Below are 14,562 nucleotides of genomic sequence, written 5' to 3' on the forward strand. Positions count from 1 at the left end.
CAGGATTTGTTGTGTGGTCTTAGCTTGTGGACTTCTGGCAGCCTGCCTTTTCCCTTTGCCGTCTGTTACTTTTCTTTTAGGCTCTGTTGAGTCTGCTAAATAGGTTTTGGAGGGCGAGTCGATTCAATGTTGGAAAAGGATCACACGGACGACGACAGCAACCAAACGGTATTTTAAACTTACAGGTTAGAAATGTGTGATGAAATGTAATGTGGATATGCTGGTAGTTTGGAAAGAGGGCTACCTAGAAAAATAATAAATGCTGTCTTGTTGCAATGTGATTTTTTTTACTGTGCAGCCCTAGTTCTGATTAAAAATATATTCAAGTTGTGACAAACTTGCTGTTTTAAAAAAAGACATGCACTTTATAGCCAAACGTATTCGCTCACCCATCCAAATCATTGAAACCAGGTGTTCCAGTCACTTCGATGGCCACGTGTGTATAAAATAAAGCACCTCTGCATGCAGGCTGTTTCTACAAACATTTGTGACAGAATGGGTCGCTCTAAGAGGCTCAGAGAACTCCAGAGTGGTTCTGTGATGGGATGCCACCTGTGCAACTAGTCCAGTCGGTACATTTCCTCGCTACTGAATTTTCCTTAGTCAGCTGTCAGTATTATAACAGAGTCAAAGTGATTCTGCCACAGATCCACAAAGTGTATGCTGATATTTTAATATTCTGCATAATAGACACTTGAAAAGTGCTTCTACATTTAACAATATACCTCAAGATGCACTGCTAAGAGCCAATCGAGGGACAATTGGCCAGTTGTGATATCTGGCTAACAGTGTTTCGTTTTGCTTCTAGTTTTAAACAAAAGATTCAACATGGGTGTGTTTCTACTGCAGGGACATTCAACAGACCTTAGGTGAATAATTAAGGGAATCTTTTTCTTTGCAATTAAACCTCATCCTGTTTCCTACCCCTTTTCTTATCATTCACTCCTTTTTGTCATCCGGATCATGCTCAGTGTTTTCATTGTCCAGCAGAGATTCCAGTAACTCCGTGGACTCTAAAGTTTGTTGACGGCAAAAACCCCTTTTAATTTACCCAACAGTTTCCATTCAGCTTAACATTCGGGTGCTAACAACCTATTTTTGCCAGAAGTCTTGCAAAAGATTGCTGTTATAATAAAATAAATAAGCTATTTTGGCTTTTTTATGTCATGATGTCCATAATTTAATTCACATTTGACCACAATCTGTCCTTACGGCTGTAATGGAGAGATGAGGTTGGGTTTGTAATAGCAGAAAGGATAACACTCTATCCTGTCTGCTATCTGCTTAACATTAAAAAAAAAACTTTAATAAGGATTAGTAATTAAGTAAATGTTTCAGACAAAATGTCTGTTCATTTAATGGATAAAACATCAACACTTATAGGCTGATGTGTGCGGCTTTAAGGCTGTCGCCAACGGTACCAAAATGAGGCGCAGCAAACCTCTCCACACGACACAATCAGACAAAACGTGAACATATGCCGCTTTTTATAGCAGGCGGTAAAGAGCCGTTCATTTCTAATCTTCTGTAGGTTCCAGCAATGCTCAGACTAGACCAAAATCTCTGTTGAATCTCAGTGATGTAGAATGAGGCTGGTTCTGAAGGGACCGACCGCTGCTGACAGTTGGCCCTGCAACAGCCTGCAAATGAGCGCCTAGCAGTGCTGTCAGTGCACCTGCATTTAACTCTAATGCCTTCGGGAGGAGCCATTTAATACGACTCTAATTTTATTAGCCCAGCGAGGAGGCGGAGCGGCGTGTGGGTTTTCTTGCTTTCTGTGCATGAAGTCGCTCGCCAGGCATCGATGAACACTGTCAACGCCCACGCTGCACCCCTTATGTCTTACACATGCTCTTTGACTCTTCTGTTTAACATCCAGGATTCATTTGCAGTCTGGAATAAAGTCTGGAGTTTATTTATGTACACCTCCAGAAATATATCGAGAAAGGCTGAGCAAATTCTATGTTGCTGTTCTTTTGGAATTAATTCCTTTTGTCATTATTTAATCCATCCGTCCGTCCATCTCACTCCAGTCTGCGGTTTCTTCCTTATTCAAATACTGACCTCTGTCAACAGGTCTGCATTCAACTCAGAAATGGTATTTATACTTTAAAAATAGGCCTAAAAGTGTGGAAGATTCTAAAAGTATGGAAGTATAAAATGTTGACATGAAAGATAAACGTTTTCTGTTCTGACTTTCTGTGACAGATTAAACCAGAACCGCTCGGGTTGGGCCGCTGAGCTACGCCTCATTGGCTTTCTGACGCACAGATGCTGTTTTCAAAGCGGCCGGTTGCTGCTGTGTTGCAACACTTACATCAAGCGCTGCCGTGTTTCCTGTGATGCTTTATCTAAAAATACATTCAGATCTCCCATACAACAAAACTCATCAATAAAATAAATACAGAACATTTCTTTAGTGGCGTCATTGCATAATTGAATTGCGAAAATCTCATTTTGTCCCGCATTTTTATTTCTTTTTTTTTTTTTTTTTTTTTTTGCCGTGATGAGGATTAAGAGAACACAGCAGCGCTTGCAGCAGACAGCCGATCTACCAAACATACACCCGGCTGGCTGATAAACCCTGACCAAATGTGATCAGCGAGCTTGTGCTTGACGTCAGCGGTCGCGGGATTATTTAGCGTTTGATACGAGCGAGGCAGCACATCAACACTTGCTGACTTGCGTAATGACCTGCGTGATGGGGGGACCGGGACATTTTCCTGTAACCTATTTGGTTTCATGGCAGAATAAAGGACGTCATCGTTTGATTAGTGACTGCGCTTTACGTCTTTACCGTTTTCTTAATTCCTTCACTTGCACAAGCCTAGTTTCTGTCGAATGCAGCTGGATGACGTATACTGATCTTTTAGTATAAAGCTATCTCCAGCTCTGCTTGTTCTAGGAATCCTCATCTTTATACGTTTAGAACGCAACTCTAACAGAATGACTTCATGGACCTCCTCTTGTGTTTGTGACGCCTGACCTCCTGTGTTCTCGTCTTCTGACCGGCAGGTGTGGAACACGGCGCGGCTCCTGCGACAGACGGCGTCGTTGTGAGGTGAAAGGCCAATAAAAACTGTCCCGTTGCCATGGGGAAGCAGAACAGCAAGCTGCGGCCTGAGATGCTGCAGGACCTCCGGGAGAACACGGAGTTCTCCGACCACGAGCTGCAGGAGTGGTACAAGGTACGCATGCACCGCTTCCCCCCGCTGTTTGCGGATTTAATAGCTAAAAATTTGCCGCATTGGCGTTCGTCAGAGAACTTGATTCTTCCATGAGAAATAGAAACTGTGTGATCATCTGGTTTTAGTTCACTGTTCTCTGAAGAGAAACACAGGATCTTGTGAGAGGATTCAGACCATGTTCTCCACGAACCTTTACGTATTTAGACAGTTTTGGGTGTGTGTTCCCTGGCAGCTTTGCAAATTACAAATGTTTTGCTCATTCTGGGCCAAACACTTCTAGTCAGATGACTAGAGACCCTCTAACAACCTCAACTTCTAAGTCCTGCATCTAACTCTGTATTTATCCAAGCTGAGGTCTTACAGCGCAAAGCAGGTTTCCCTCCAGGACTGTTCTGTATTTAGCTCCAATCCTGACAAAAAACCTCCTCACAGCACAATGCTGCCACCATAATGTTAGATTATGGGGAAAGTGTGTCCAGGTCAATGTGTTAATTTTCCACCACACGTATCGTTTTCCATGTTAGCAAAACACTTTTTTCTTCTTCCTTCTTTTCTGTATTCCCTGTAGAGCTTCTGCCAAATAGGACTTTTAGGGTTTTCTTTCAACAAGGATTTTCTTCTTGCAACTCTTTGATCTAAGTCATATTATTGTAGCGCATGCCTAGGAGTTGTTTGGTCAACAAAATCCCCCACCTGAGCTGTTGATTTTTTCGGCTCCTCCAGAGCTGAGCTGCGGTGGGCCTTTTGGCTGGCTCTCTAATGACTCCTCTCCTCGGCCAGCCTGTCTGTTTAGGTGGACAGTCGTAACTTGTTCAGTTGGCAGTTGTGATATATATATATATATATATATATATATATATATATATATATATATATATATATATATATATATATATATATATATGTATATATATATATATATATATCACAACTGTGTGTGTGTGTGTATATATATATATATATATATATATATATAATATACATTCAAAAAGTTTGGGGTCACATTGAAATGTCCTTATTTTTTAAGGAAAAACACTGTACTTTTAAATGAAGATAACTTTAAACTAGTCTTAACTTTAAAGAAATACACTCTATACATTGCTAACGTGGTAAATGATTATTCTAGCTGCAAATGTCTGGTTTTGGTGCAATATCTACATAGGTGTATAGAGGCCCATTACCAGCAACTATCACTCCAGTGTTCTAATGGTACAATGTGTTTGCTCATTGGCGCAGAAGGCTAATTGATGATTAGAAAACCCTTGTGCAATCATGTTCACACATCTGAAAACAGTTTAGGTCATTACAGAAGCTACAAAACTGACCTTCCTTTGAGCAGATTGAGTTTCTGGAGCATCACATTTGTGGGGTCAATTAAACGCTCAAAATGGCCATAAAAAGAGAACTTTCATCTGAAACTCGACAGTCTATTCTTGTTCTTAGAAATGAAGGCTATTCCATGCGAGAAATTGCTAAGAAATTGAAGATTTCCTACAACGGTGTGTACTACTTTACCTTCAGAGGACAGCACAAACAGGCTCTAACCAGAGTAGAAAAAGAAGTGGGAGGCTGCCTTGCACAGCTGAGCAAGAAGATAAGTACATTAGAGTCTCTAGTTTGAGAAACAGACACCTCACAGATCCCCAACTGGCATCTTCATTAAATAGTACCCGCAAAACACCAGTGTCAACATCAACAGTGAAGAGGCGGCTGCGGGATTCTGGGCTTCAGGGCAGAGTGGCAAAGAAAAAGCCATATCTGAGACTGGCCGATAAAAGAAAAAAGTTTAAGATGGGCAAAAGAACACAGACATTGGACAGAGGAAGACTGGAAAAAAGTGTTGTGGACAGATGAATCCAAGTTTGAGGTGTTTGGATCACAAAGAAGAACGCTTGTGAGACGCAGAACAAATGAAAAGATGCTGGAAGAATGCCTGACGCCATCTGTTAAGCATGGTGGAGGTAATGTGATGGTCTGGGGTTGCTTTGGTGCTGGTAAGGTGGGAGATTTGTACAGGGTAAATGGATTCTGAATAAGGAAGGCTATCACTCCATTTTGCAACGCCATGCCATACCCAGTGGACAGCGCTTGATTGGAGCCAATTTCATCCTACAACAGGACAATGACCCTAAACATTCCTCCAAATTGTGCAAGAACTATTTAGAGCAGAATCAGGCAGCTGGTATTCTATCGGTAATGGAGTGGCCATCGCAGTCACCAGATCTGAACCCCATTGAGCTGTTGTGGGAGCAGCTTGACCGTATGGTACGCAAGAAGTGCCCATCCAACCAATCCAACTTGTGGGAGCTGCTTCTGGAAGCATGGGGTGCAATTTCTCCAGATTACCTCAACAAATTAACAGCTAGAATGCCAAAGTTCTGCAATGCTGTAATTGCTGCAAATGGAGGATTCTTTGACGAACGCAAAGTTTGATGTAAAAAAAATCTTATTTCAAATACAAATCATTATTTCTAACCTTGTCAATGTCTTGACTCTATTTTCTATTCATTTCACAACGTATGGTGGTGAATAAGTGTGACTTTTCATGGAAAACACAAAATTGTTTGGGTGACCCCAAACTTTTGAACGGTAGTATATATATATATATATATATATATATATATATATATATATATATATATATATATATGTATATATATATTAGGGCTGGGCAAGTTAACGCGTTAATTTCGTGTTAATTCATTAGACTATTAACGGCGATATTTATTTTATCGCGCATTAACGCATGTTGCTCACATGCTTTCAGTCAGTGTCAGTCAGCAGGCGCACTGCAGCGCGCTGTCACGGAAGCACTCTCCTGCTCCCCCTCCCCTCTCGTACATGGCTCAGCGGCACCAGCCAATCAGCACGCAGGCTCAGCCTGGCCCGCCCACTCAGCTCTCACACAAACTTAACAAACAAACAGCTGAGAGAGACCGCAGCAGCAAAAAAACATGAACAAGGGAAGTAGCACCGTTTGGCTTTATTTTAATACCGTAAATGAAATCAAGCTGTATGTTTTGTAAAAAGCCGGTTCATTTCAGTGGAAACACAACAAATTTATCTAAGCACGTGAAAAAACATGAAAACGTCGAGCCCCAGAAACGGAGAGAGGAGACGAAACTTCTCTCATTGCCCCGACAGACCCACAGACTGACGTCTCTGACTGAGGCGTTTCAGTCCTCCATGGAACATCCAGGTAGATCAGTGGATGGATGGATGGATGGATGGATGGATGGATGTTACTGGAGCCCACACATAACATGTAATTAAGACCTTGAAAGAACCCAGTACATATATTAAAAAGTGTTATTTAAGATAAGATAACATTAGCTAATCCTTTTTTTATCCCACGACGGGGAAATTTATAGGATTAAAGCAACAGGCAGGTGCACACAACACAGACAAAATTACATAAGGATTGAAATATATAAGAGGTGGATTAGCGAAAAAACACTGAACATAACATTATTATTATTATTATTATTATTATTATTATTATTATTATTTAATTGTAATAATAAAATAATAACCACAAAACCCAAAAGGTCAACAGTTTCATGATACATCAAGCTTAGGGACTGGCTAATATACAGCAGGTCAAAAAAGGCCATATTTTGGCTGCAGTGCTTGCTGTTCTCTTATGAAGAAAAGATCAAGTAGTGCACTAAATTCAATAGATGGGTTGAAAATATCCAGTATAAAATAAGTGCTACAAATGTTACAACACTTTTGTTCATATGGCAGCAGAACATTAAAATAAAAGTGCTCTTTACACTACTTTTGAATTCATTCTTGGAGTTTGTAAATACAATGCGATTAATCGCGATTAATCAGGGCGATTAATCGCGATTAAATATTTTAATCGTTGCCCAGCCCTAATATATATATATATATATATATATATATATATATATATATATATATATATATATATATATATATATATATATATGTGTGTGTGTGTGTGTGTGTATATATTTCTTTCTTTCTTTCTTGACCTGTATGCTCTGTTCCTTGGTCATCATGATCTTGATTGTTCTCTAGTCTTCTTTAAAAAAGAACCCTGAGGCCTTTACTGGCCTCAGGCATCCGTCAAACTGTGCTTCTCCCATCAACTCAGTTGCTAAACTGAGCCAGGCAACATGCGTCACTACAGATGTGTTGTAATTTCCTACCATGGCTGTTATGTAGATCTTGTTCCACCACTGCTGTGCTGAAACAAATGAGCAGGCCCTTTACATATCAACATGTGCCCAGCTCCTGGTGGAACAAGGGCTTCCATGCGGACAGAAGCGTGCACACCTCCAAATTGTACATGGTCTGGTAGTTGACAGAATGAAGGAGGTATGTCAGGCTGCATTTCACATAAACATGCATTATAAAGACATAGTGATGAGGAGGGGTATAAAGGAGTAGGGAGGCAAGTAGAAGAATGATGGAAATCTGGGAACAGCAGCTTTGCAGGTTAATGACACAGTTCCACAATAGTCAAAACACAACTCATAAAAACCCTGGCTGCATAGGATCAGCTAACATTAACCAATGAAACACAAGTTTTGGATGTAGTGCATGATTCTTTCTGACTGTACTGATATGCAACTGAAATGGGTTAAAATTATAGATCGGGATGACATTGTCAGTATTGGGCTGCAATCTCATCAGAAACCCCCGTCTGACCTGTCTGATTATTGTCACCAAAGGCCACTGGCGCTACATATCTCAAAATAGTATTAATAACAAAATGCTTTTGCTGTAAAATCTGGTTTTCCAGTGATGTTTGAACTATCATAGTGGTCTTCAAGACCATAATTCGGTCTTAATCCAGTGGGAAAGTAACCTTATTGGCATTAAAAAAGCCTTTTTCACTAAATGTTTGATTCTAGCTCCTTAATATTCTGGATTTCTAATGATGAGGGAAACAGTTTATCTAGATAGATCACTGGATTTGACTTATTATTCTTGCAGGCATATGTCCCCATTCCCATTTTAATTTTATTGTCTGTTGGAGCACTGTTTTAAACAAAAAATTGTTTTTTTATAGCTCTTCACAATCCTGACCAGTGCTCATATTCACAAAGAATCCTGAGACTAAAAGTAGCTCTTAGTGGTGTCATTTTAGGAAAAAATATTTGTTTTAGGATGTTACCTCGGTAAGATAGAAGTTATTCACGAAGCATCTTAGGCCTTAAGAGAGTTCTTAAAGTAAAAAATGTTAGAAGTAGTGAGGAGGACGTCTAGCAAGCCTAAACGTGTTTTAAGTAGGAAGATGGTGGAAACAGAGAGAGCTGATTGGCTGATCCAGCACCTGAACAATGGAGGAAATGAGCAGATGACCTACTTTAGGAAACCATACAATTAATAATATGTAGATAAGATCAACTTTATCATATCCAAAAAAAAAGGAAATTAATTAGTTTAACCAGGCCCACGAGTGAAAGGCAGTTTTTGTAATGTAAATTTATTAAGGATAAACAAATAAAAGGAATAATATGGAATAATAATCCATAATAAAAAGTGGAGAAATGCACAAAGAATAAAGTACTGAGGATTTTATTTTATTATTAATTTTTTTTTAATATTCTCAATAATAAACAATGCTGAAGAAATGTAAAAAGCTCCAAAAAAATATATACATACTCTAGATAAAATAGGTAAGGAAGCATCTTCTGTATTGTTCATGATGTCAGTAGCCTAAAAGCTCATCTAGAAGTTTGCTTGTGTGATGCCATCTCCTCGCTTTTGATTACTGCGGTGCTTCTCATTTACCAGGCGTGTATGTTAAAGCTAAAAAGAATCGTGGAGAAAAAGACACATTGAAAGACACAAAGTGCTTCAAATTCGCCCTATTTGCACCGTGATCCTGGGACCAATTTACCTTTCAACACTCCTGTATTCTCAGAGGTGCTGCTCCTCTCTAGTTTCAGCTTGATACAAGCAGGCAATCCCAGTAACATGTTGACAGCTGAGTGCACATTAATATCAAATAGATGTATTAAAACGACCAGGATGGTGAGTAAAAATAATCAAAATAATGATAAAGATGTAAATAAGGTGCGTTGAAGGATTTTGACGCTGCGTGACAATTATTTCATTTTGCTAAGTTTCATCATCATGTCACAGATTTCTTAATCCAGTCCAATCAGTTAATTTCTCTCCGTTGATTACTAGGACAGAATTTTTTTTCTTGTAATGTCAACCAATCAGAGCTCTTAAAAGACAGCATCACACCTAGCAACGGGGTCAACCACACCTCCTCACTAAGATAAAAATGTCTACGTCTCCTTGCTCACACTGCAAAAAGGGAACTAAAAGTAGGTAAAATCATCTTGAAATTAGTGTATATTTCTTTGATATGAGCTGGTAAATCATTCTATCTGCCAATGGAATAAGATTTTCGTACTTAAAGTAAGAACAATTCATCTCTATCATCTTATTTCAAGTGCAGGATATCTAATTATCCTATTTTAGGGCTGGAAATTCTCATTCCATTGGCAAATAGTCTTATTTAGCTTCTCAAATCAAGGAAAAATATACTAATTTTAAGAAAATTTTACTTACTTTAAGTTCCCTTTTTGCAGTGCAGAGTCGCTCTCTGCAGCTTTCTGAATGGCTCTGAAGCTGAGAATCCTGGGTAGGAATCTTTAGGCTAAGAAAGGAGCTCTCTGAGGGGACTCTGAAGTCTGAATCTTTGTGAACACGGGCACAGATTCTTTTAGATGCTTTAAAGCCTGATTTCTTATTACTACCGTGGCAGGCCTACCAGTGTTTAGGAACCTGGTCCCAAATGCTGTTCATAGATCCAGCTGAAAATAGTGATTTTGAGTACAGCTTCAAGCAGTGCACTGACCTACATTCATTATGTGATGATTAGACAGACTGCTTAAGTTAGTCCTGTGCTAAAGCTTTAAAGACGATTGTTATCATATTGTCTTTGTATTTGCCTGAAATTGGTCAGCTTAAAAGGTTTGAACACGAGGCTCCAAAAATTGGAAGTGGTTGTTGGTCCCCACATGCTCTCATCCGGCCCATGATGAAGGTAGATCGTTCTCCAGAGCCGGTGCCATGAAGGAGCTAGTCTTTTCGGCACTGGAACCCGCGTCACTGTTTTAGAGAGGAAATCAATGGTGCTAAGCACTAGAACCAGCTTAGCACTGACGCTGGTTTAATTGAATACCCCCTAAAGTCACTGCCTTGTTTTATACTAATTACTCCACTGTGTTCAAAGCTGGTTCAGGATGCCACCCTGAGTCATGTTTCCAGTTTATCTTTCCTGTTTCTCCAGACTGAGAGTAACTGCTGCACAAAATGAATTAATCATGTTTGAATAAACTCTACTTTCTGTCATCTTAGATCAAAACCAACTATTCCTCTTCGATCGCGGTCAGCTTCCGTCACAGTAAGAAGAAAAAAAAACTGTATAAATGTTAGACGCACAGCAGGGGACTAAGTGATTTTGGCCCTTTAAAAGAAAATGACATGAAAAGTAAAAAAAACTGCTACCGAACAGATGTAGGAACACGGCGCATAAGTAAGGTTGAAGAGGCAGCGGTTGTGCTACAGACTGTGCCTGGATGGCAACCTTGGATTATTTGTCTCTGTCAGTGGCAGAGCGCCGTCCTCCAGATTTACCCTTGGAATGACCAAGTGCCGCTGCTGCCGGGCTGATCGCATCAATTACTCACTGTGTCCACGCTGTAGTTTTCCTTTCAAAAACTCTTTATGTTTCAGGCTCCTGACACATATTGTACATTTATATGCAAAACTATGTCGGAATCTGCCTGTAACTAGATGGGGATCGCCTTGAAGTTGCAGCAAAGTAGAAATCAGTTGAAAGCTCTGATAAACAGCTTTTACAGCAGCCCATACTGGGATAATTTGAATGGTTTGTTTCTTTTTTTTTGTTATCTTATTGTTTTTTTTGTTGGGTTATGGTGAGTAGTTATAAGTAGTCATGGGCTGTAATTAATTCTAACATGGTTTACAGTATCACTCCTGCTGCTAAACTTATTATAAAATACTGATTATTGGAGTTAAAATAGTATCATCTGTAATATTGATTTGCCGTTATTTTGGGTTTGATACATGGACTTGAGAAAAAACATTAAAAAAATTAAACCAACTATATTAAGTGCTACTTTTCAAAGTGTTTTTGCTCAGAATATTAACAATTTTGGCTGTTCTGCTTTATAAATTAACACTAAGATTATTACCAGTCTCCACACAGTAATTATCTTCTGTATGTCTATCTTTTTTTTATGGTGATTGGAAATCATTCCTAATCTATCTGTCTTAGAAGTAAGGAGAAAGTGCGGTAGCCTTTCAATCAGCTGACCATCGGCGGAGCAAAAGATAGGCAAGGCAAGTTTATTTGCATGGCACATTTCGCTTTAAAGTGCTGTTAATGAGCAGAACAAGAGAAAACATGGATGTGGAATAGTAGTGGTACGTCAAGATATAAGACCAGTTGGACTACAAACTTCAACATTAACACTTAGAGATAACTCTAAACAAAAAGGTTTTAAACCTTGATTTGAAGGAAGTTGTGGTTTCAGCAGTTTTACAGTCGTCCGTCTCCATGTAAGCAGTTTATTAATTTGAGGGTGAGTTACCCTTTAAACTATCAAGACAGTTTAGGTATTGCAGTATTAAAGTGGCCGTTTGTAAACCTCCTTACTTTTTCTAGAGACTTTTCCTTTGTTGTATCTGTCAAAACTGAACAATTCCCATGTTGCCAAGTGCAATTAAAACAGATACATACAGTACAAGAATGACTGAACAATCAAAACACATTATTTTCTCAGGAGATAAGAGAACCTCAGTCATGATCTGGCCTGTCTGCTGCCTTCATCCTGCTATTCCTCCTGATCTCAGTTGTTCATTAAGCCTGACGGACCGCACCTCTCCGCTGCATCAATCAAGCTCATCCATTGCACCTGTTTCTTCCCCTCTACAAGAATACCCATGTTCTAAACATGTGGCCCTGATGTGATATGCCTATAAAGTATATTTTATCCATTTTAATTGAGTTTCTCTGCATTGTTAAACTTGTTACTGAATACCACTTCATCGAACTACGTTAGAAAAGCACCAGCTTTTTTCATATGACTTCATATTCAGGATGTTGAAGAACTCAAGTTTTCACAGAACACATCCAGCTTGTCGTTTTCTTTTCTTTTCTTTTCTGGAAGGGAGTTCATGGGCTGTCAATCGGAGCCTGAGGCCAGAAAGCCGAGGCAAACACTGATGCTCTTTTACAGCCTGCAAAATGTCACAGACACGGCAATGAAAAAGATGGATTAACTGCATCGCCACGGGAACTCGCAGCCATCACTCGAAAGAATGTCTTATATAATGTTCAAAACCTAATTCCAGACTTCAGAGTGAGACAATGAGTTTGTCACCTTGTTGCGTCTATCTTGAAGGTCTGTTAAAAGAACATCTCTGAGACAGACTGACGTGACTTCCACTTCCCCTGGCTAGCAGAGCACCATCAGGCTTTATTAAATGTCTCTACTTCCTGAAACGGAGATACAGCTTTTGCCCTCAGCTTTTAAAGACTAAGCTGCTTTTCAAAGAGATCTTCTGCAGTCTGTTCACATTTCATCCAACATTTTCAGACTTTCAACACTGCTCAAAGTCATTTTTACACCAAAAAGGATTTTTTTTTAACTTCTTGTTTAAATGTGAATATTAGCTGGTATGTTATCGCCCAATAGAATAACAGAATGTGTTACAGGGGGCATATCATATAAAAAAACACTTTTTTAGCCCTTAAATACATTTTGTGGCTTACTTGGAGTCTCTAGGATTGAAGATTTGAATGTAGTCTGTCCAGGTGCTGCATAGATATATTTATATTCTTTCTGGGCCATATTTTTAAAGCTGTTCACTTATCTCTGTTCCCTTTGACTTTTTTAAACAATTACGTCGCAGTTTTAGCTGCGGAACTGCTGAGCCAGATCATGGACTTCTGACTTACCAAGTTCATGAGTTTGCCATTTTTATTTCAGAGTGATTGTGTAGTGCAAGCTCAATGATGCTGAAGCTACAAGTCGATGAGTCAAAAATTTGGTTTATTCATTACATTGCTCCCCCAGCATTTACAAAAATGGCCAAACGGTTTGGAGTGGAACACTCTGCGACCTGGAGGAGGGCGGGTTTGGAAGAGCCTCATTCAGATTTAAAGAGACAGCACCAAAACCAGTTGTTTTCAGACACACCATGAACAGGGGTGAAAAGGTTGAATGTGGGGGTAAATTTCTAAGGAATTCAGACCAAAGCATTGCAGTTCCACTTTATATAGACCACAACCGACTGATTTCAATGTGAAAAGGAAGAACTGAAAAGCATAATGTGTCCCCTTTAAGGGGCTTGCTTGAACCTATGTTCTAAATAAAGTATTAATCTCTTTCCTGCAGGGTTTCTTGAAGGATTGCCCCAGCGGAACTTTGAATGTGGAGGAGTTCAAAAAGATCTATGCCAATTTCTTTCCCTACGGAGATGCCTCCAAGTTTGCCGAGCACGTCTTCCGGACTTTCGACACCAACGGCGACGGGACGATAGACTTCCGGGAGTTCATTATCGCCTTGAGCGTGACGTCACGGGGAAAGCTGGAGCAGAAGCTGAAGTGGGCTTTCAGTATGTACGACCTGGATGGAAACGGGTACATCAGCCGTGACGAGATGCTGGAGATTGTACAGGTGAGTAGTTCAATCTCTTAGCAGCACCTCAGTGCATGAAGTATAACTCTCAGTCCTATTTCCAGCCTTTGTCATCTGTTGAGTGTCCCAGTTGTGACGTGAGTATGTTTGGGGAACATTTTCTCCTGAATGGTCACCAAACCTGAACTGAACCAACATGAAAAAGCTTTCCAAAATAAATATTTTTAAGGCTCCAGTTGAACACAACTAATAAAGATTTTATGAAAACAATTCAGCTGAAACCAGTTTATATGGGGGTGGACTAGTGGTTAGAGCATGGTGCTTGCGTGGTGGAGAGGCGCAGGTTCTCCAGGTTGAATCCCAAAGACCACCACTCTTGGTCCCTAAGATAGACCCTTAGCCCCAGGATGCTCCCCATGTGCCGCATAGTGGCAGCCCACTGCTCCCTAAAAAACAGCTATGGGTTAATTGCAGAGGAGATTTTATATTGGAGTGTATGTTGCAAAATCAAATATAGATTAGCATTGATTTACATAAACACATGTGCTTTTTTTCCCTGTGTGAAGTTAAATCAGACCAATTTGTCCTTGTTTTAGGTCATTTAGTCAGCTGATTTTTTTCCTTGATGGCTTCAACTTTGGCTCTGTGCCAATAAACTTTATTTTAAATAGACTCAAAACTTGTTGGGCCAGTTTGTATACAGAGGAGAT

The 14,562-nt window shown here is 39.7% G+C and overlaps 1 protein-coding gene across 2 annotated transcripts in view; it reads left to right on the forward strand.

The window, feature by feature from the left end:
* Window positions 1-14,562, forward strand: part of LOC105935396 (hippocalcin-like protein 1) — a 67,876-nt gene that overhangs the window by 44,521 nt on the left and 8,793 nt on the right. For both annotated transcript variants that reach the window (XM_036144842.1, XM_021323194.2), the window contains 2 exons: window positions 3,016-3,188; window positions 13,610-13,891. In XM_036144842.1, the coding sequence (XP_036000735.1) occupies window positions 3,093-3,188; window positions 13,610-13,891 (378 nt within the window). In that variant the 5' untranslated portion in view covers window positions 3,016-3,092. The remainder of the gene's footprint in view (window positions 1-3,015; window positions 3,189-13,609; window positions 13,892-14,562) is intronic.

This window comes from Fundulus heteroclitus, chromosome 13 (assembly GCF_011125445.2).
Source record: "Fundulus heteroclitus isolate FHET01 chromosome 13, MU-UCD_Fhet_4.1, whole genome shotgun sequence".
NCBI lineage: Eukaryota > Metazoa > Chordata > Actinopteri > Cyprinodontiformes > Fundulidae > Fundulus > Fundulus heteroclitus.